This window comes from Eucyclogobius newberryi, unplaced genomic scaffold (assembly GCF_026437365.1).
Source record: "Eucyclogobius newberryi isolate DKJ021-1_F unplaced genomic scaffold, fEucNew1.0.hap1 SCAF_13, whole genome shotgun sequence".
NCBI lineage: Eukaryota > Metazoa > Chordata > Actinopteri > Gobiiformes > Gobiidae > Eucyclogobius > Eucyclogobius newberryi.
The window spans coordinates 37,722,605-37,745,775 of NW_027315757.1; the positions used below are offsets into that span (position 1 = coordinate 37,722,605).

Genomic DNA, 23,171 nt, shown 5'->3' on the forward strand with positions numbered 1-23,171 from the left:
TGTATGAATGTGTTGTATGCGTTTTAAATGAGTTAGAGGACGGTAACATTTTAATATTTAGGCTTTTATCAGATGCTTTTCTAAACTTTGCTTCTCCCAAACTGACCTTGTCCAGAGCGAATAGCAGCGCAGGGGGGCGTGTCTACGTGCGGGGAGGCGTGTCTACGTGCGCAGCCCTCGTAGTTCGGTTGCAGCGGATGTTATCAACTTTTGATAGCAGCGCGAGCCCTGTGTGAAGCTAATTAAAGCCTTATTTGTGCTGCAGCGCCTGGTTGGGACGTGGATCCACTTGCCCCCGCGGGACCGTGCGGTAAACGCTCCGGTAAACGCGTGTTTGTGTGCGGAATCCACGCATTCCTGACTTGTTTTGGAGCAGAGGAAAGAGAGACTCCATTTTCCTGCTGCGGCTGCAACACGGCAGGGGAAGCTAGCTCGGGTGTGCGGCTAAGCTAACGCCTGAACACGGCGGAGAAACGCGCTGCGAGCCGGTGCTTGCGGTGACGGTCCTTTTGACGATACTTCTGTCGACTTCAAACGACTCCCAGGTACGTGCCCGGCGGAAGCGCGCGTGCTCCGGGCGGCGCGTTCTGCCGTTTCACGTCAAAGGGTGAATGTAGCCGCGAAAGCTGTTAGCTTCGGAATGCTAACATGCTAACTAGCTCCGTGCTGGCCTTTCCTCTCAGCTGAGAACCTGCTGCTTCTCCGCAGCACAAGCACAAGCACAAGCACTCTCATGCTGGAGGTCCGGCTGTGGTCACGCTGTGGTCACGCTGTGGTCACGCTGTGGTCACGCTGTGGTCACGCTGTGGTCACGCGCGGTGGGAATCTGGAAATGGATTTGATTTCGAGGGATGTAAAAGTGTGATGTTGTCACTGCGGTGTTTACACAGCACTGCAGTCATTCATGAAGGAGATGGACCCGGAGCCGGGCTCCTGGACCCGGGTTAGTTCTGCTTTACACCCGGGTTAGCTCTGGTTTAGACCCGGGTTAGCTCTGGTTTAGACCCTGGTTCAGGGTTGTTCTGAGGTTAGTGATACTTGGACCTGGTTTATATCTTGTTTATATCTTGTTTATTCGTGTTTCTGTCCAAATTTAGATCTGATCTAGTTTTTAATGTTAGACTCTGGTTAAACCAGCTTAAGTTTAGAGTCATTTTTCTTTGGTCTTATTTCTGACTTGCTTTAGTCCTGATTGACACCTGTCATGGGCCTGAGTTAAACCTGGTTTAGTTCTTTTTAAGTTCAGGTTTGGATCGGTTTAAGCGTCTTATTTCTGCTTTTAGATCTGGCCTTGGTCCTGGTTTATCGTCTCTGTTGCTGCTGATGGTAAACGTTGGTCCGACACGGTGGTCATGTCGGACCCGGTGTCGGGGTCAGAGCTGTGATTGTCCCGATAATGACTTTAGTGACTGTATCATCAATAGTCGGTGGTTCTTCAGGTGGAGATGAGGAGGACCTAGAGTCCTCCCCCTGGTCCTCCTGGCTCACCTGGTCCCTCCCCCTGGTCCTCCTGGCTCACCTGGTCCCTCCCCCTGGTCCTCCTGGCTCACCTGGTCCCTCCCCCTGGTCCTCCTGGCTCACCTGGTCCCTCCCCCTGGTCCTCCTGGCTCACCTGGTCCCTCCCCCTGGTCCTCCTGGCTCACCTGGCCCCTCCCCCTGGTCCTCCTGGCTCACCTGGTCCCTCCTGTGTTGCAGCATGCTGATGGTGGGAGGCGATGGACTGCTGCACTAGAATGAGTGTGAGGGAGCTGTGTGAGACGGATGACCTGGCCACCAGCCTCGTGCTGGACCCGCTCCTGGGCTTCAGCACGCACAAGATGAACGTCAGGTGAGTGACGCTGGGCCCGCCGCATGTCTGTATCATGTCTGTGGTCTGTATCATGTCTGTGGTCTGTATCATGTCTGTGGTCTGTCTCATGTCTGTGGTCTGTGTCATGTCTGTGGTCTGTCTCATGTCTGTGGTCTGTGTCATGTCTGTGGTCTGTGCCATGTCTGTGGTCTGTGCCATGTCTGTGGTCTGTGCCATGTCTGTGGTCTGTGCCATGTCTGTGGTCTGTGTCATGTCTGTGGTCTGTGCCATGTCTGTGGTCTGTGCCATGTCTGTGGTCTGTGTCATGTTTGTGGTGTCTGTATCATGTCTGTGGTGTCTGTGCCATGTCTGTGGTGTCTGTGTCATGTCTGTGGTGTCTGTATCATGTCTGTGGTGTCTGTATCATGTCTGTGGTGTCTGTGTCATGTCTGTGGTCTGTCTCATGTCTGTGGTGTCTGTATCATGTCTGTGGTGTCTGTGTCATGTCTGTGGTCTGTCTCATGTCTGTGGTCTGTCTCATGTCTGTGGTGTCTGTATCATGTCTGTGGTGTCTGTGCCATGTCTGTGGTCTGTCTCATGTCTGTGGTCTGTCTCATGTCTGTGGTGTCTGTATCATGTCTGTGGTGTCTGTGCCATGTCTGTGGTCTGTCTCATGTCTGTGGTCTGTGCCATGTCTGTGGTCTGTCTCATGTCTGTGGTCTGTGTCATGTCTGTGGTCTGTGCCATGTCTGTGGTCTGTGCCATGTATGTGGTCTGTGCCATGTCTGTGGTCTGTGTCATGTCTGTGGTCTGTGCCATGTCTGTGGTCTGTGTCATGTTTGTGGTGTCTGTATCATGTCTGTGGTGTCTGTATCATGTCTGTGGTGTCTGTGTCATGTCTGTGTCATGTATGTGGTCTGTGTCATGTATGTGGTCTGTGTCATGTCTGTGGTGTCTGTGTCATGTCTGTGGTGTCTGTGTCATGTCTGTGGTCTGTCTCATGTCTGTGGTCTGTCTCATGTCTGTGGTGTCTGTATCATGTCTGTGGTGTCTGTATCATGTCTGTGTCATGTCTGTGGTCTGTGTCATGTATGTGGTCTGTGTCATGTCTGTGGTCTGTGTCATGTATGTGGTCTGTGTCATGTCTGTGGTCTGTCTCATGTCTGTGGTCTGTCTCATGTCTGTGGTGTCTGTATCATGTCTGTGGTCTGTGCCATGTCTGTGGTCTGTGTCATGTCTGTGGTCTGTGCCATGTCTGTGGTCTGTATCATGTCTGTGGTGTCTGTATCATGTCTGTGGTGTCTGTATCATGTCTGTGGTGTCTGTATCATGTCTGTGGTGTCTGTGTCATGTCTGTGTCATGTATGTGGTCTGTGTCATGTATGTGGTCTGTGTCATGTCTGTGGTGTCTGTGTCATGTCTGTGTCATGTCTGTGGTCTGTGTCATGTCTGTGGTGTCTGTGTCATGTCTGTGTCATGTATGTGGTCTGTGTCATGTCTGTGGTGTCTGTGTCATGTCTGTGTCATGTCTGTGGTCTGTGCCATGTCTGTGGTCTGTGCCATGTCTGTGGTCTGTGCCATGTCTGTGGTCTGTGTCATGTTTGTGGTGTCTGTATCATGTCTGTGGTGTCTGTATCATGTCTGTGTCATGTATGTGGTCTGTGTCATGTCTGTGGTGTCTGTGTCATGTCTGTGGTGTCTGTGTCATGTCTGTGGTCTGTCTCATGTCTGTGGTGTCTGTCTCATGTCTGTGGTGTCTGTATCATGTCTGTGGTGTCTGTATCATGTCTGTGGTGTCTGTATCATGTCTGTGGTGTCTGTATCATGTCTGTGGTGTCTGTATCATGTCTGTGTCATGTCTGTGGTCTGTGTCATGTCTGTGGTCTGTCTCATGTCTGTGGTGTCTGTATCATGTCTGTGTCATGTATGTGGTCTGTGTCATGTCTGTGGTGTCTGTATCATGTCTGTGGTGTCTGTATCATGTCTGTGTCATGTCTGTGGTCTGTGTCATGTATGTGGTCTGTGTCATGTATGTGGTCTGTGTCATGTCTGTGGTCTGTGTCATGTCTGTGGTCTGTCTCATGTCTGTGGTCTGTCTCATGTCTGTGGTCTGGTCTGTTGCAGCCCGCCCCCTGAGGTCCGGCGCTGGGGGAACTTAAAGGAGACCCTGCTGAGGTTCCAGAGGACCAGAGACTTCGACGCCACGTTTGAGGCTCTGACCGACGGAGAACTGGCCGGCAACTACTTCAACGCTCTGGGAGGGCACAGACAAGAGCTGCTCCGGCAACACGTGAGTGTCTGTGAGCACTGTCTGTGAGCACTGTCTGTGAGCACTGTCTGTGAGCACTGTCTGTGAGCACTGTCTGTGAGCACTGTCTGTGAGCTCTGTCTGTGAGCACTGTCTGTGAGCTGTGTCTGTGAGCTGTGTCTGTGAGCACTGTCTGTGAGCACTGTCTGTGAGCTCTGTCTGTGAGCTGTGTCTGTGAGCTGTGTCTGTGAGCACTGTCTCTGAGCACTGTCTGTGAGCACTGTCTGTGAGCACTGTCTGTGAGCACTGTCTGTGAGCACTGTCTGTGAGCTCTGTCTGTGAGCACTGTCTGTGAGCTGTGTCTGTGAGCTGTGTCTGTGAGCTGTGTCTGTGAGCACTGTCTGTGAGCACTGTCTGTGAGCACTGTCTGTGAGCACTGTCTGTGAGCACTGTCTGTGAGCTGTGTCTGTGAGCTGTGTCTGTGAGCACTGTCTGTGAGCACTGTCTGTGAGCACTGTCTGTGAGCTCTGTCTGTGAGCTCTGTCTGTGAGCTGTGTCTGTGAGCTGTGTCTGTGAGCACTGTCTCTGAGCACTGTCTGTGAGCACTGTCTGTGAGCACTGTCTGTGAGCTCTGTCTGTGAGCACTGTCTGTGAGCTGTGTCTGTGAGCTGTGTCTGTGAGCACTGTCTGTGAGCACTGTCTGTGAGCACTGTCTGTGAGCTGTGTCTGTGAGCTGTGTCTGTGAGCTGTGTCTGTGAGCTGTGTCTGTGAGCACTGTCTGTGAGCACTGTCTGTGAGCAGAGCGTCTGTGAGCCGAGCGTCTGTGAGCCCGTGTGTGTTTGTGTTGCAGGTTTACCGTTACCTGAGTGCGTTCCTGTTGGACAGCGGCGTGAAGCTGGAGTCATGTGACCGATATTCCTCAGAGACAAACGGGGCCAAGATCACAGCCTCGAGACACTGGTATTCACTCTATACTTCATACTGTATACTCTATACTTCATACTGTATACTCTATACTTCATACTGTATACTTCATACTGTATACTTCATACTGTATACTTCATACTGTATACTCTATACTTCATACTGTATACTTCATACTGTATACTTCATACTGTATACTTCATACTGTATACTCTATACTTCATACTGTATACTTCATACTGTATACTCTATACTTCATACTCTAAACTTCATACTGTATACTTCATACTGTATACTTCATACTGTATACTCTATACTTCATACTCTATACTTCATACTCTATACTTCATACTCTATACTTCATACTGTATACTTCATACTGTATACTCTATACTTCATACTGTATACTTCATACTGTATACTTCATACTGTATACTTCATACTGTATACTCTATACTTCATACTGTATACTTCATACTGTATACTCTATACTTCATACTCTATACTTCATACTGTATACTTCATACTGTATACTTCATACTGTATACTCTATACTTCATACTGTATACTTCATACTTCATACTGTATACTTCATACTCTATACTTCATACTCTATACTTCATACCGTATACTTCATACTGTATACTGTATACTTCATACTCTATACTTCATACTCTATACTTCATACTCTATACTTCATACTCTATACTTCATACTCTATACTTCATACTCTATACTTCATACTTCATACTTCATACTCTATACTTCATACTCTATACTTCATACTGTATACTTCATACTGTATACTTCATACTGTATACTGTATACTTCATACTCTATACTTCATACTCTATACTTCATACTGTATACTCTATACTTCATACTGTATACTGTATACTGTATACTTCATACTCTATACTTCATACTGTATACTTCATACTCTATACTTCATACTCTATACTGGTGTTTCATGTTTCTGTTCTTCTCAGGTTTGTGGGAGAACGTGTGGAGGTGTTTCATGTTTCTGTTCTCAGGTTTGTGGGAGAACGTGTGGAGGTGTTTCATGTTTCTGTTCTTCTCAGGTTTGTGGGAGAACGTGTGGAGGTGTTTCATGTTTCTGTTCTCAGGTTTGTGGGAGAACGTGTGGAGGTGTTTCATGTTTCTGTTCTTCTCAGGTTTGTGGGAGAACGTGTGGAGGTGTTTCAGGTTTCTGTTCTTCTCAGGTTTGTGGGAGAACGTGTGGAGGTGTTTCAGGTTTCTGTTCTCAGGTTTGTGGGAGAACGTGTGGAGTTGTTTCATGTTTCTGTTCTTCTCAGGTTTGTGGGAGAACGTGTGGAGGTGTTTCATGTTTCTGTTCTTCTCAGGTTTGTGGGAGAACGTGTGGAGGTGTTTCATGTTTCTGTTCTCAGGTTTGTGGGAGAACGTGTGGAGGTGTTTCAGGTTTCTGTTCTTCTCAGGTTTGTGGGAGAACGTGTGGAGGTGTTTCAGGTTTCTGTTCTCAGGTTTGTGGGAGAACGTGTGGAGTTGTTTCATGTTTCTGTTCTTCTCAGGTTTGTGGGAGAACGTGTGGAGGTGTTTCATGTTTCTGTTCTCAGGTTTGTGGGAGAACGTGTGGAGGTGTTTCAGGTTTCTGTTCTTCTCAGGTTTGTGGGAGAACGTGTGGAGGTGTTTCATGTTTCTGTTCTCAGGTTTGTGGGAGAACGTGTGGAGGTGTTTCATGTTTCTGTTCTCAGGTTTGTGGGAGAACGTGTGGAGGTGTTTCATGTTTCTGTTCTTCTCAGGTTTGTGGGAGAACGTGTGGAGGTGTTTCAGGTTTCTGTTCTTCTCAGGTTTGTGGGAGAACGTGTGGAGGTGTTTCATGTTTCTGTTCTCAGGTTTGTGGGAGAACGTGTGGAGGTGTTTCATGTTTCTGTTCTTCTCAGGTTTGTGGGAGAACGTGTGGAGGTGTTTCAGGTTTCTGTTCTTCTCAGGTTTGTGGGAGAACGTGTGGAGGTGTTTCATGTTTCTGTTCTTCTCAGGTTTGTGGGAGAACGTGTGGAGGTGTTTCAGGTTTCTGTTCTCAGGTTTGTGGGAGAACGTGTGGAGGTGTTTCATGTTTCTGTTCTTCTCAGGTTTGTGGGAGAACGTGTGGAGGTGTTTCATGTTTCTGTTCTCAGGTTTGTGGGAGAACGTGTGGAGGTGTTTCATGTTTCTGTTCTTCTCAGGTTTGTGGGAGAACGTGTGGAAGTGTTTCATGTTTCTGTTCTTCTCAGGTTTGTGGGAGAACGTGTGGAGGTGTTTCATGTTTCTGTTCTTCTCAGGTTTGTGGGAGAACGTGTGGAGGTGTTTCATGTTTCTGTTCTTCTCAGGTTTTTGGGAGAACGTGTGGAGGTGTTTCATGTTTCTGTTCTTCTCAGGTTTGTGGGAGAACGTGTGGAGGTGTTTCATGTTTCTGTTCTTAGGTTTGTGGGAGAACGTGTGGAGGTGTTTCATGTTTCTGTTCTCAGGTTTGTGGGAGAACGTGTGGAGGTGTTTCATGTTTCTGTTCTTCTCAGGTTTGTGGGAGAACGTGTGGAGGTGTTTCAGGTTTCTGTTCTTCTCAGGTTTGTGGGAGAACGTGTGGCGGTGTTTCATGTTTCTGTTCTTCTCAGGTTTGTGGGAGAACGTGTGGAGTTGTTTCATGTTTCTGTTCTTCTCAGGTTTGTGGGAGAACGTGTGGAGGTGTTTCATGTTTCTGTTCTCAGGTTTGTGGGAGAACGTTTGGCGGTGTTTCATGTTTCTGTTCTTCTCAGGTTTGTGGGAGAACGTGTGGAGGTGTTTCATGTTTCTGTTCTCAGGTTTGTGGGAGAACGTGTGGAGGTGTTTCATGTTTCTGTTCTCAGGTTTGTGGGAGAACGTGTGGAGGTGTTTCATGTTTCTGTTCTTAGGTTTGTGGGAGAACGTGTGGAGGTGTTTCATGTTTCTGTTCTTCTCAGGTTTGTGGGAGAACGTGTGGAGGTGTTTCATGTTTCTGTTCTTAGGTTTGTGGGAGAACGTGTGGAGGTGTTTCATGTTTCTGTTCTTCTCAGGTTTGTGGGAGAACGTGTGGAGGTGTTTCAGGTTTCTGTTCTTCTCAGGTTTGTGGGAGAACGTGTGGAGGTGTTTCATGTTTCTGTTCTCAGGTTTGTGGGAGAACGTGTGGAGTTGTTTCATGTTTCTGTTCTTCTCAGGTTTGTGGGAGAACGTGTGGAGGTGTTTCATGTTTCTGTTCTCAGGTTTGTGGGAGAACGTGTGGAGGTGTTTCATGTTTCTGTTCTTCTCAGGTTTGTGGGAGAACGTGTGGAGGTGTTTCATGTTTCTGTTCTCAGGTTTGTGGGAGAACGTGTGGAGGTGTTTCATGTTTCTGTTCTTCTCAGGTTTGTGGGAGAACGTGTGGAGGTGTTTCATGTTTCTGTTCTTCAGGTTTGTGGGAGAACGTGTGGAGGTGTTTCAGGTTTCTGTTCTTCAGGTTTGTGGGAGAACGTGTGGAGGTGTTGCTGGGCTGTATTGCTGAGCTGAGCCCGTCCGATAGCGCGGTGCTTCGAGCCGGAGTCAACGACTTCAGCGTCATGTACTCGACTCGGAAACGCTGCGCCCAACTGTGGCTCGGACCGGCCGCCTTCATCAACCACGGTCAGTCACGTGAAACTGCTTGGCGGTCATCAAAGACAAAAGGGCGCTTAGTAAAGGAGTGTAGCTTAGTAAAGGGTGCTTAGTAAAGGAGTGTAGTTTTGTAAAGGGCGCTTAGTAAAGGAGTAGTTTAGTAAAGGGTGCTTAGTAAAGGAGTTTAGTTTAGTAAAGGGTGCTTAGTAAAGGAGTAGTTTTGTAAAGGGCGCTTAGTAAAGGAGTGTTTTGTTAAGGGACGCTTAGTAAAGGAGTGTAGTTTAGTAAAGGGCGTTTGCTTTATTAAAGGTAATTTAGTAAAGGGCGCTTAGTAAAGGGAGTTTAGTGAAGAAGGATACTTGTGGGAGGATAGACGCTTGTGGGAGGATAGACGCTTGTGGGAGGATAGACGCTTGTGGGAGGATAGACGCTTGTGGGAGGATAGACGCTTGTGGGAGGATAGACGCTTGTGGGAGGATAGACGCTTGTGGGAGGATAGACGCTTGTGGGAGGATAGACGCTTGTGGGAGGATAGACGCTTGTGGGAGGATAGACGCTTGTGGGAGGATAGACGCTTGTGGGAGGATAGACGCTTGTGGTTTTGTGACTGAACTTGTTCTTTTGTGTGTTTTGCTGCCACCTGCTGTGTGAACTGAAGACTGCAAGCCCAACTGCAAGGTAATTATTTTACATCAACATTTAGTGTAAATGGCATTGTGCATTATGTCCAAGATTGTTTTGAAGATATACACAATTAGAATATCATATTTAACCTCTACATGAAAAAAATGTCAAGAGTTGATGGGGAAAAAATGAAACGTCTGAACAAAAATGTGTATGTCATAATAGAGACATAATATTAAGATAATAACTCTGAAGCCTCAGAATCCCCGTGAACACTTTCGTAGATGGACCTGAGCTGTACAACACTCGAGTCATTCCATTTCAGGGCTGCAGCAATCGAGTCGTCTTTCAATCAAAATGCTGATATTAACATTCTGGGTTTATTTAGTGTCCTGCGTTTGCTCCTGAACAAAGACACTCGCAGATAGATATTGCTTCTTGAAGATAAAAACTAGGAAATGTTTTAATGTTTTCAGGCACGACAAAAAAGAGTTTCTGAGGCTGCCCCAAATAAACTGTCTGTTTGCTGTAACCCGACATTTTTCAAGTGCTGTAGGTAAATTCTCTGTTTTATTTTGAAGGCAAAAAAAATATCCAAATCGTCGCCATTTTTTGACCCGCAGTGACCGCCAGGGGTCAGAGGCTTCAACAGTCCAGGGGTCAGAGGCTTCAACAGTCCAGGGGTCAGAGGCTTCAACAGTCCAGGGGTCAGAGGCTTCAACAGTCCAGGGGTCAGAGGCTTCAACAGTCCAGGGGTCAGAGGCTTCAACAGTCCAGGGGTCAGAGGCTTCAACAGTCCAGGGGTCAGAGGCTTCAACAGTCCAGGGGTCAGAGGCTTCAACAGTCCAGGGGTCAGAGGCTTCAACAGTCCAGGGGTCAGAGGCTTCAACAGTCCAGGGGTCAGAGGCTTCAACAGTCCAGGGGTCAGAGGCTTCAACAGTCCAGGGGTCAGAGGCTTCAACAGTCCAGGGGTCAGAGGCTTCAACAGTCCAGGGGTCGCCATGTTTGTAGTGATGACGCTGCTGGGCGTGTTTCCGTCCCAGAATGCAAAGAGCGAAGTTTAATATGAAATCAACACCATGATGATGAACGACGTGAGCGGTGGCAACACTATATAGGACAAAAAAAATAATTTGGCTTCATTTTGACAAAATGCTGATATTTATTTTTTCAGTCGGCTAGTTTTTTACCGACTCGGTCGGGTTACGGCAAACAGCGTGATAACAATAGTCAGGCGGTGTTATGTCAGTCCCTCAGAAATGTGTTCAATTATGTAAACGTATTATTATCAGACAAACGTGAAGTACCTTTTCCCCTTACACAAAGTTATAACAACCTTTTTCACCTTTGAATATGAAGTATATCGTTCAAACACATATTCTGTTCATGTGGATGCGCTGCCGTATTCCATTCTCCTCACCATCTGTCTCCTTCACTCTTCCCTCGGGGCCTCACCTCTTCACTCTTCCCTCGGGCCTCACCTGTTCTTTGTGTCTCCACGTTTTCTGGCACACGCCCAGTTCGTCCCCAGTGAGAAGAACGTGGCGTGTGTGGAGGTTGTCCGCCCAATCGCGCCCGGCGAAGAGATCACCTGCTACTACGGGGCCAGCTTCTTCGGCGAGGGCAACGAGATGTGCGAATGCTGCACCTGTGAAAGGTTGGTCCTGGTGAAATCCATGGGTATAATACTTGCCGTCTATTGTTTTTTGAGCTAAATTGTACACTTGGTGTGATTTGAAGGAACGGAGAAGGTCATTTCAAGCTGAAGGGAAAGAAGCCCGAGTCGGAAGAGACGAAGGATTCACAAACGTATCGACTGAGAGAGCGATATCTTCACAAACATCGAGAAAAAGGACATTTGAATCGCCAGATCACTCCTGGAGCGCACACGGGTACGTTCAAAGACCCTGTTACTCTTTGCCTAATGAATATATTACAATGAATGGTTTTATGTGATGATAGGAGTGGCGATTAAACTTAAAAGTATCAAATATGATCGGCAGCAAAGGAAATGATCCATATCTAAACTTCATGACGGTTTCGTTCAAATTTCCTAAACAATTTTATGTATTTTACTCCCTATTTTCACCCTCAAATTCTCAAGCACAATTGATCATTTTAACGGCTAAAGATTACATCTTGGGTGCCGGATTTTTATGAAACCGGAAGTTTTAAATGTGTAACTTGGACAAACCCTTTGGCACATCGCTACTATTCACACCACACTAACTTAACACACATTAAAGGCTCTATTCTCTGTAGATGTAAGTAGATCTCTCAAGAGTCATCAAATGTCCGTTACTCTTCACCATTGTTTGCTTGGATGGATTCATGGTATTTACTTTCACACTGACTGCAGAGCAGGTCATTTCAGAACTGACCTTTAGGTGTCGCCTTGAGCCTTAAACTCATTCATTGATATTCTATATCTTGACATGAAGCATATCCCTGTTTTGATTGGAATGCCTTGTTCTAGTTCCTCTGCCGTGTTGGGAAAATGTGATCACATCTGCCCACATGGTCACAGGGGCGGGTCCACACTCCACAGGGGGTTTTCATATCTTTTTTAGTTTTAATCTTTTCCTCGAGTTCATATTCAAGACCTTAGACTCAACATTCAGATCATGCGTACAGACAAAACCATTGTGATATAATCGATCTCTCTCGATCTCTGAATGTGCATTTGTCTGTTTTTAAAAATGATATTTCTGCTGCATCTGGATCCTCTTTGTTTGCAATAGGCTGCGGTTTATTATAAATGACACAAGATGCATCTGAAATCACAGTGACACATGTGTTTGCACTCCAAAAGGTTTACTTTGCTTTATTCCTCTCCAGTGTTACAAACATGGCATACGCATGTTTTTGGCCTCAGATTTACTGCACGTTCATTGTCACTGAAACTGGAGGGGCAGCGTCACCCGGGGGTGAGATTAGGCTGTTCATTATTTTACACACTCACTTTGGAGATAAAGACATACTTGCTGCACTTGAAGTCATGTCATTGCAAAGTGATGAGGTGAATTAAACTTTCCATCCATCCATTTTCTACCGCTTGTTCCCTTTCGGGGTCGCGGGTGACTGGAGCCTAACTTTCCTTCCATGAAATTTAAAAAAAGCATCATCCAATATTTGTTTCAATAAAATAATACTAGGATGGAACGATTCTCAAGATTATATCGGATCGGTCGATGTGGGTGGTTTGATCCCACTTGCCTGTTGGATCAATTCTCACGTGGTGCTACACGCTCACCTGTGGGGGCCCCAAGGGTCAGTCCTGGGTCCACTTCTGTTCAGCCTCTACATGCTGCCGTTAGGTCACATGACACGCAGTGAAAATGTGTCCAACCACAATGATGCAGACGAGTCAGATCTATGTTTCACCGTCACAGGTGAATCTGGACCATTCACTCTGTCACTGCATCAGATCAGTGTGTGGACCGGCCTCTTTCTGGTGCCAGAGGGCCTCCTGCTGGTGCCAGAGGGCCTCCTGCTGGTGCCAGAGGGCCTCCCGCTGGTGGTGCCAGAGGGCCTCCCGCTGGTGGTGCCAGAGGGCCTCCCGCCTCCCGCTGGTGCCAGTCAGTGTGTGGAGGCAAAACGACTTTCTCCAGCTGAACTCAGACAAGACTGAAATCATGGTCTTTGTCACAGAAACAAAGAGAAAGCGTTAGCGTCACCTCCAGAGTCTCGCTCTAAAACCTACAAACCAAGTTATAAATCTGGGGGTAATAATGGACTCAGACTTGGAGTCTTATCCATGTGTTTGTCTCCAGTAGATTAGACTGTAACGGCCTGCTCACTGGTCTCTCCAAACGAGCTGTAAAACAGCTGCAGTACATCCAGAACGCTGCTGCTCGGGTCCTGACCAGAACCAGGAAGTACCATCACATTAGTCCTGACTAGAACCAGGAAGTACCATCACATTAGTCCTGACCAGAACCAGGAAGTACCATCACATTAGTCCTGACTAGAACCAGGAAGTACCATCACATTAGTCCTGACCAGAACCAGGAAGTACCATCACATTAGTCCTGACCAGAACCAGGAAGTACCATCACATTAGTCCTGACCAGAACCAGGAAGTACCATCACATTAGTCCTGACTAGAACCAGGAAGTACCATCACATTAGTCCTGACCAGAACCAGGAAGTACCATCACATTAGTCCTGACCAGAACCAGGAAGTACCATCACATTAGTCCTGACTAGAACCAGGAAGTACCATCACATTAGTCCTGACTAGAACCAGGAAGTACCATCACATTAGTCCTGACCAGAACCAGGAAGTACCATCACATTAGTCCTGACCAGAACCAGGAAGTACCATCACATTAGTCCTGACCAGAACCAGGAAGTACCATCACATTAGTCCTGACTAGAACCAGGAAGTACCATCACATTAGTCCTGACTAGAACCAGGAAGTGTGCTCTTCCCCTTGTTCACATGGAGCTACTTCACCTCCAGAGGGTGCTGTTTGAGTCACTCGACAGCAGAGGGCGTCAAAGTTTAGCACTGAGGGACCAAAAGCTTCAATAATGTACCTTTTTTGACGAAACTAAATTATCAAAGTATTGTGCTTTCAAGTCGAAACATTCATAATTGTTTTTTGGGATTTGCAAATAAAAATGTTTAAACTCCGTTTGATTCCAAACGATGTGTGATAAGAAGTGATATTTATTTTTTGTATAATTCCTAACCTCAACTAAAATATTCCAAATACGGTAATCGGGGCAATAAAAAAGATGAAAAATGTTGTCAATATCCCATTATTGTTACAGACCTATTCAACTAAAATATCTAATTCTAATTGGTCAATTGCTGATTTTAGTAAATCAAATTGATACCCAGATATTAATCGCTCAAATTAATATGGAATTTGAACGAAATCGTGTGTGTGTGTGTGTGTGTGTGTGTGTGTGTGTGTGTTTTCCACTTGAGCTAACGTGCTTCTTTTCTTCTCCTTGTGACAGCCATCCCATCCAGAAACTCCTTTACGCAGCAGATGAGACGAAATGCTCTGAAAAACCGGCAGCTGTCGAAGAGGTGGAGACGCCGACAATCACCAAAGCGACTCCTAAACAAAGCGTCTGGACTCAAACACAAGGCTCTCCCGCTGCTGTCCCAAGTGACACTACGGGAAGTACAAATCCGAGTCCGACGTCACTCCGTTGATTTCTTGTTGAGCTGTAAGGACCCGAAAAGCAAAGAGCGGGCTTTGCTTTTGCAGCTGGAAGACATTAAACCAAAAGAGAAGACTCAGAAGAAACAAAAAAGCTGTTCAGAGATAAACTCTAAACCAATTGGCCTGAAATCGCCCATCGTTCAACGGAAAAGTGGGCAGCCATTTCAAAACCCAGGCATTAAGAAAAAGTGTATAACAGTGGCAGACAGGCGGGTAAATCATGTGAGGACCTCTTCAAGGACGAGGAGCAAAGAAAACCAAGCTATTCACGATAACGACAAGGCTAATAATAAGTCCACAGAGAAAGTAGACGACACCTGCAGTGCACTCAAACCCGAGGAGAGGATGAAGCAATCTGTGGAAGAGAGGATGAAGGCAAGTGGTGCAGAGGAGACTTCCACCAAAGATGCAGCGCTAAACCAGGCTCTTGCTGTCACAGCCACGCCCAAATCCACCCCCATGAAAGAAACTAAAAAGAGTGCTAAAAAGCCACAACTTTCATTCAAGCAATATCTTACCGTGAGACTCACACGAGTAGTGATACCGCGAGAAGAGGATGAGGCGAAGGAGCTGAGGAAACAAGTTTGCAGGCGAACAAAAGGTCCCAAAAGCGTGCAACTGCAAAAGGCGCAAAAAAGAGAATTGGAAATTTTACAAAAGCAGAAAGAGGCTAGTGTAGCGGCCACAGAAGCAAGCACAGGGGTCAAGGAAATGCTGTTTAAGGCCGGCGACACGGTCCGTGTGCAAGATGCTAAGACTGCCAGGGAGGACTTGACTTTGAAGGGAAGCGGGAAAATGGTAGAAAAGATAAAACCAGGAAAGAGGACTCTGAGGCAGAACGATGCCAGTGTAGAACCACCAGCAGAGGGCAGCAAAGGAGTTAAAGAAATGCTCTTCAAGGCTGGCGATAAAGTTAGTGTGCAAGATGCAAAGATGGATAATGCGGCTTTGACTTCTAGGAAAAGTGCCAAAACTTTGCAAAATGTGCAAAAACCAATGGCAGAAAAGCGAACACTAAGGCCACAGAAGCAGGTAGAAGCAGCTGAAGCAACCACCGGAGTGAAAGAAATGTTATTTAGAGCTGGTGATAAGCTCAGTGTGCAAGATGCAAGTAAAGCTGCCCATTTAACTTCCAGGGAAAGTTTGAAAAATCTTGAAAAGCCAGAAAAGAGGACCCTGAGGCCGAAGCAGGTGGGTGCCAGTGTAGAATCAACTGAAGCAAGCACCGGAGTGAAAGAAATGTCCTTTAAAGCTGGTGATAAGCTCAGTGTGCAAGATGCAAGTAACGATGCCCATTTAACTTCCAGGGAAAGTTTGAAACGCCTCCAAAAGCCAGAAAAGAGGACCCTGAGGCCGAAGCAGGTGGGTGCCAGTGTAGAAACGACTGAAGGAGGCACAGCAGTCAAAGAACATGTTACTAAGGTCGATAAGGTCAGTGTGCGAGATTCAAGTCATAATGTGGTTGCTCCAAACTGCAGGAAAGTAGTGAAAAGTGTAGAAGCTCAAAAACCAGAAAAAAGAGCATTGAGGTGTTCGCAGAAACAGGTAGATGCTAGCGTAGATGCAGCAGAAGCCAGCGCAGGTGTGAAAGAAGTGCGGGTGAAGTCTGGTGACAAGGTGCGAGATGAGAGCAATGACCTTGATGATTCAAATTGCAGGGAAATTGCCACAACATTTGTAAAACAGGAGGAGAAGTCAGAGGAAAAGTCCAAACAAAACCCACCAAAAGCACTTAGCAAGGTTGAAATGAAAGAAGTTGAAACTAAATTAACTCATAATGTTCCAAGAATTCAAAAAGCAAAGCGATCTGGCTGTAGAATGGATACTTCTAAAGAAGAGCAAGCGAATCCAGGCAAAGAGTGTGAAAGTAGTAATCACGACGATGCCATAGTTTTAAAACAGGCTAAAGTTCTCTTGTCGGACATTTTGAAAATGGGCAAGGCAACAACTGATAAAGTTTTGCCCAAAGATGTGGTGGAAGTTACACAAACTATACTAGCAAGCAACGAACTGAAAAAACCACAAGGTATTAAGCAGAGAAAGGTTCGGTCTCGAGCTGCGAGGTTAAGAGCCGAAGCCAACATCAGAGCTCGAAGACGCAATGTCAAAAATGATGTATTAAATATGCACACGGAATTGACTGAGGAAAATTCACATCTTGGGAATAAGATTTGTGATAAGCAACCAGCAAAATGCATCAATAGCCTACCTCACAAATTAACTGTGTCAACAAAGGCTAATCTACAGTCGCACATCCAGTCGAACATCCCTCTGAAGAAGCGCACGTTTCACACTGCTGTGGATGAAGTGGAGCAGGAAACGGGGGCAGTGGAAGCGGCTAAACCAACAAGCCATTTGAATGTGTCTGGAGTGAAGGTGGGGGCCAAATTCAGTTCAAAAGATGGCGTGAAATTAAGACTACGAGGAAGATTAAGGAAAGATAAGAAGAAATTTGCCATGAAGAAAAAGGCAAGATCCGGAACGATGAAAAGAGTGCTTAGGCCGAGATCTAACCAGCCGCCACTAAGTCCAGTCCTGGGGTCCAGAGAGAGGAAGTGCAAACTGGGGAAGAAGATTTACGATGTAGATGAAGACGATGTTATTGAGGACACGCAAGACGCTAAAAATGACAATGGGGATAAGAATATGTGTTTGAGAAAGATGGTGAAAGCTGAGACTGAGTTTGTGCCTCTGGATCAGGGCGACGAGTCGACCTCAGGAACTAATTTTAAGATTCGTTTCAAAAGACGGAGGGGTAAACTCTGGGAGATGGAAAATTCTGCGTTTGATAATATGGTCTTTAAAAAGGAGAAGAAAGACGAGGCTGTGGATTGCGATCCCTTCAAAGCGATCATGGATTCTGTATCAGTTTTGAATATGGAAATGGAAGCGGCGAGGGCCCACGTTCATGCCAGCCTGAAATCAAAGAACAGATTGCATCGGTTGAAAAAGCGAGGTGAGAAATTAACTGCCGATGATGCCAACTTGGACAATAAAAAAGAAGCAAAGGATAATGAGAAAGAAACGCCTGAAGCTGAAGTCAAACCGCGCCCAGAACAGACACTTGTGGTGGTCAAAGAGCCTAAAATTGAGGACCGGTTTTCCCAGCCTTGTTGCATGTTTGAGCAAAAGCAAGAAGTTAAGGATGCAAATGGCCACGCGTTACCTGTGCTTAAACTGCGCAGGCGGACGGAAGATATTTGGGTGGTTGATGATGATGATGATGATGATGATGATGATGATGATGATGATGATGATGATGATGATGATGATGATGATGATGATTATGGCATTCATAAAGAAACTAAAGTGGAACCGAAAAGTCATGTAGAAACTAAGCCTGCAGCTGTGGTTAAACAAAAAATAAGTTTGTTGGATAGTCTGAAGAAAGATGATACTCAAAATAAAATAAATACACTTTTAAAGGCAGAGCCAAGGTCTTCGCTGGCGCGCTCGCTAGCACCACTCTCCATAGCTTCTCCGCCTCCAAATGAGAATTTCAAAATCACAGAGAGGCCAGAGTTGGGCAGTGGAGGAAGAAAGCAAAGGCACAAAATGGAGAGACCTCGCAAGTGTGGACCGGCGCCTGACCCTCCTCCCACCAGCGCCGCGGCCAGCCAAGCCAACGCTTGTCTTAGTCACACTCTCCAACAAATCGACAATAGTCTATCCCGGCTTTCAGAAGGCTTGTGTTCATCACAGACTTTGGAAAAGAACAGTCAGCAGCAGCAGCAGCAGCAGCAGCAGCAGCAGCAGCAGCAGCCGCCGCCACAGCAGCCGCCGCCACAGCAGCCGCCGCCATGTACGAGCACTCCTAGTTCTGTCATTCAGCCGCCGTCACAGTTTCCACCGTTCGCGACGGCAGACGGCATGCTCGCAGGCGAACCCAACTTCAACTGCTGTGACGATATTCTTGATTTTCAATGTCTGAATTTTGAAGGATATTACCAGCCCCAAAATATTCTCCCATCCTCTCCGTCTGATCTTTGTTCGTTGGATCCGCCGACCGACCCCTTTAGTAGCCCGCTTTCCCATAGCCCCACAGAGGCGTGGACCACCGAGACTCCATATTTAGGACCGCCAAGCCCAAGTAATAACTTTGCCGGGGAAGATTTGCAGTTTTTCCCAGGACTCATCCCATCTTCCAAAAGCGAAACGGGCCCACTCGATTGTGTCCCAAAAGACAACCCTAAAGACAAACTTCCAATCAATCCTGGGTATAATTTTGCAGGCCCCAGCAGCTCCGATATGATTCCAAAAGATAGAATTATTACAAAAACTCCAATGGTGCGATCGCTCTCTAAAGAAGAGCCAAAATCGCAGCCATACTCTGTTGTAAATAAACCACGCCTGCTGCCACACTCGTCATCTTCACTTTCCTCACACAGTCCTGTAAATCTGTCCCAATCGGCTTTGAACCTCAAGCCAATCACTACCCAGTCCAAACTGCTCGCAAGTGGTAGCAGTGGCAGCAGCAGCAGCAGCAGCAGCAGCAGCAGCAGCAGCAGCACTAGCAGCACTCTTAAAAACCATGGCACCTTTCATCGCCCAAGCATTCCCAGCAAGAGTTCTCAATCTTATCCATCCAATCACATCAATACAATTAAAGAACAAACTTCAATACCCAAAATACAGAATTCGCCTATCGCCAATAAGCTACTCTCACCCCAGTTGTTTGGTTATAAAAATAACAACCCTCCTTCAGACAACATTTTTAACTTCCATGAAAAGACATCTTCCGTTATTCAAAGGGTGCTTAAGTTCCAAGGGAGCAGTACAGCGCAGGACCTGTACAGCAGTGCTCCACTACGAGAAACTGCATCTTCCAGCTCCAAAGTCCATCTGAAAGCAAACACTCTAGAGAAAAGCCAGCATCATAAAGTGTCTACAAGCGGCCACCATAAAACTAACACGGCTCAAGTGTACGCAACCTCGAAAGACACTTCTCACAGCTCTTCCTCCTCCAGTCGGTCCAATGTGCAAATGAGCAAACCCAGCACGTCGTTCCCGTTGCCAAAAACAAAACCTCCACCGGAAAAACAAGACAGCTTCGAAGCCAACTTGTACAAAAACTTCTCGGCGCTACCAAGACCTTTTTTCTTCCCTAGCAAAATGACAGAAAGCTATATGATGAGTCAACAAGAAAAGGCCATGAAGCAGGAAAAGTCTGGATTGTCAAGTGTGGATAAACACCAGCTTGGTTTTACCCAACAAGACCCATTCGATTTTAGCTTCGGTTCAACCCTTTCGTCACCGATGCCTCAACACAGCAGCCCGCAACTTATCCACAGCACTCCCCCAGGCACACCAGTGACTGCAGGCAAAACACAACCTCCTTTGTCCTTCCCGTACGGATATCAAGCTTTGCCCAATATTTTAAGCTTCACGGGAGACCATTCGTTAACATTAGGTCTCAGAGATGGACCCGAAGGCTACCCAGGACTAAGTGGGGCAAACTATACTTACCATTGTCTCATGGAACCTTCAGGGACACAAGGCAGGCTTGTTCTGGAGCCGTGCGGACCTCAGCTAACCAATCCAGCCTCCTTTTCTTTGGGAGGGTTTGCTGGACTCAAACCGCAGGACGATCATTGCAGGAAGGACATGCAACAGCAGTGTCAACCCAACGAGCAACAGCAACACGGCGCCTCGCATTACGGAGCGGTCCCCAGTTCACACTCAATGGGCACGAACAAACCTAAACGAGTGAGGCTGGTGGTCACGGATGGAACCGTAGACCTGGACTTACAGTATTCAGACTAATGACATTCAGACACCTTTATGATCACCACGCCCACTTTTCATGACCCTGTATTTGTGAATTTTCATCTTTAAGACGTCCGTGGGGAATGAATGCAAATAAGTCCATGGTACCTGTCCACCACCGTAACCGAGGTAACGGGTCCCGCCCTAAACGCTCTCAAACTGGGTCAAGGCTGAATTAGGACTAATGGTGTTTAGTTATGTTTTGCCCTAATTGAAACTTTAATTTTTAACGTTAAATGTTAAAACTAATTACAATTGACAACTTTCTTAGTATAGTGTACAAAGAATTTATGTTTTCACTAATGTTATGGAGCAATTTTTACTATTTACACAAAGTACATGTATAAAGACATTGGATACTATTTGAAATGGGTTGAAATGCCCCAAACTATTCTACTGTATAATAGCTGTAAATGGATTTGTTTTTCTATACAATGTATGAACGTAGAGACTTTGTTTAGGCTTAAAAGGCAGTTTTGTGCCTATGTCTTTGATAAATGTTCTTGTGACTTTTCAAGGCAACTATTTATCAGTAACGATTCCCTTTTGTAAATGGCCCTGGGGCGAGTAGGAGTCTCTGTAAGGGACAGTACAGTTTGTCCTGTTGTCGTGGCGTTTGGGGCACAAATGTATTTATGTTTATATTGATATTTTGTAATCATCTGTCCAGACATAAAGCCCACCTAAACGAGTCCTAAACGAGTCCTAAACTGCACTTGTTTGTCTTCACTGAGATGATTTAGTCTCAAATGTTCCACAGTTTGGCTTTAAACTTATCCCCATGTTTATTGTGTTCTTTCTGGGAGAAGATCTGACGTGTAACTTGGCTTAACCTGCTGCTTGTTTCCATGGAGATTTGAGTTTAATGCCCTACTGTGACACATCTCTAAAGTTACAGTTCAGCGTATGCTCTAAAACTAAAGTTATATTCATATTGATGCAAGTCTTCTGCTTTTATGTCCCGTCCCTCACAGACTGTACTGCCCCTTCACAGGCTCGTGGGTCAAAGGTCACTAGCTTGACCCTTACAGGCTGCATGTGTAAGTTAATGTATAAAGTATACACATAGTTCTATATATATATATATATGGTAGGTGAAATCATTACTACACGTGGGCGTGGCATTAGCTGCAGTGGATCATGAATTAAAGGCAATGTTTTCTCCACTAAAAACACCAACATGGGACATTTGACCCACGTTTCACATGATTCACGTCACATGACTCTGAGTGACTCTTGTTTATTTGTACATTTCTCACAGGTTTGTTTGAAAAGTTCCTTCTTGTGGTGTTGTTTATATTGTATCTAGAGTTCTATGTTGTGAGTTTTTGAAGGAAAAAACCCGCCTTGCTTTCCACATGAACTTGTACCGTCTTAAAATTATTTATTTGAGTAAAAATGTCATTTTCAAAATGGTGCTTTATTGTAATTTATATTTCACATTGATTGTGCATATATGGCATCCTTGTTTTTGTATTTAATCAAATAGAAACCCAACTGCAGATTTTACTTATATTTAATTTGAAGTACTGAACTGTTTTATGTTTATAATAATAAAACGTGTTATAAATTGGCAGTTATTGAGAATGTGCTGTAGAAATGTACAATTGTAGTCTATATCATTAAAGTCATTTAATTCTTTTGGTAATTTTTCACTCTTTATCGTCTTCACTTCGTTGTCATTATTCTGAAATAAACAAATTAAGTTTTTTTGAACAGATTTTTTAGTTTCTTGAAGTTTCATTTCACTACAGCGAGCCTCGTATATTTAACTTTATATGACGGAATAGAGCGTGTTCAGGGCCGAATAGAGCGTGTTCAGGGCTGAATAGAGCGTGTTCAGGGCTGAATAGAGCGTGTTCAGGGCTGCATCGCACCTTGCATCGTTAGTCGACTCGTCAGCGGTTTATTTGAGTCGTTTTGTGAAACTGAAGCTTGGGGAGAATATGAATAAAGTATTATTAAAGGTTTATCCTTTTTATCAATGCAGCTGACTTTGTCATAAAAAGATCTTTTCACACGTTTAGACTGTTTAATCCAGATAATTATCCGTAAAAGATATTGATAGTCGCATGTTGCACCTGATTCCCACAAATGAGATGAATATTGAGGAAAAACCATCATCACAGTCGATCCTTTTAGATGAGTTCATCTGCCTCGTATCAAACATGCCACGCTCAGGCTACTGTATACATCATATGTATATATGGTAAATATGTATACACATCTGTATATATATGGTATATATATATATATATATATATATATATACACATCTGTATGCTGTATGCGTGTATATATATATATATATATACATATATATATATATATATATATATATATACAGATGTGTATATATATATATATATATATATATATATATATATATATATATACACATCTGTATATATATATATATACACACACATGTTCCTGGTGTGATGAAGCTCAGTCTCATCTTCTCAGTTCTTAACGTTTCACTGTTTCTTCCCTTTTCTCCATCTGACCTACTTCTTTGTGGCTCTGAAGCGCTTCATTCTCACTACAGCAGTTTCTCATAACGACGAGAGGAAGATTAGACTGGTGCATTGTGGGACGGAAGGACAAGTGCATCTTGGAAATGCTCAGACTCCGACTTTAGACAATAAAAGAACAAGGATTCATCCACCGCACATGCTAATGTGATGATCACATACATGAAACATGCTAATGTGATGATCACATACATGAAACATGCTAATGTGATGATCACATAAATGAAACATGCTAATGTGATGATCACATACATGAAACATGCTAATGTGATGATCACATACATGAAACATGCTAATGTGATGATCACATACATGAAACATGCTAATGTGATGATCACATACATGAAACATGCTAATGTGATGATCACATACATGAAACATGCTAATGTGATGATCACATACATGAAACATGCTAATGTGATGATCACATACATGAAACATGCTAATGTGATGATCACATACATGAGACATGCTAATGTGATGATCACATACATGAAACATGC

General features: G+C 45.1%; 1 protein-coding gene across 1 annotated transcript; it reads left to right on the forward strand.

Annotated features, from left to right (window-relative positions):
* The first annotated feature begins 212 nt into the window (after positions 1–212).
* On the forward strand, positions 213–21,782 carry kmt5c (lysine methyltransferase 5C). Its single transcript, XM_072443807.1, has 9 exons — positions 213–545; positions 1,696–1,828; positions 3,914–4,079; positions 4,888–4,997; positions 8,428–8,591; positions 9,220–9,239; positions 10,706–10,842; positions 10,926–11,077; positions 14,157–21,782. Exons 2-9 carry the CDS (start codon positions 1,716–1,718, stop codon positions 20,129–20,131), a joined length of 6,837 nt encoding a protein of 2,278 aa, XP_072299908.1. The 5' UTR covers positions 213–545; positions 1,696–1,715; the 3' UTR covers positions 20,132–21,782.
* The last annotated feature ends 1,389 nt before the right edge of the window (positions 21,783–23,171 follow it).

Excerpts from the sequence above, each read along its gene's own strand:
- kmt5c (XM_072443807.1), top strand. The coding sequence starts at position 1,716 with ATGGACTGCTGCACTAGAATGAGTGTGAGGGAGCTGTGTGAGACGGAT. Across the intron at positions 1,829-3,913 it reads ACGCACAAGATGAACGTCAG|CCCGCCCCCTGAGGTCCGGC; the intron begins GTGAGTGACGCT and ends GGTCTGTTGCAG. Across the intron at positions 4,998-8,427 it reads ATCACAGCCTCGAGACACTG|GTTTGTGGGAGAACGTGTGG; the intron begins GTATTCACTCTA and ends TCTGTTCTTCAG.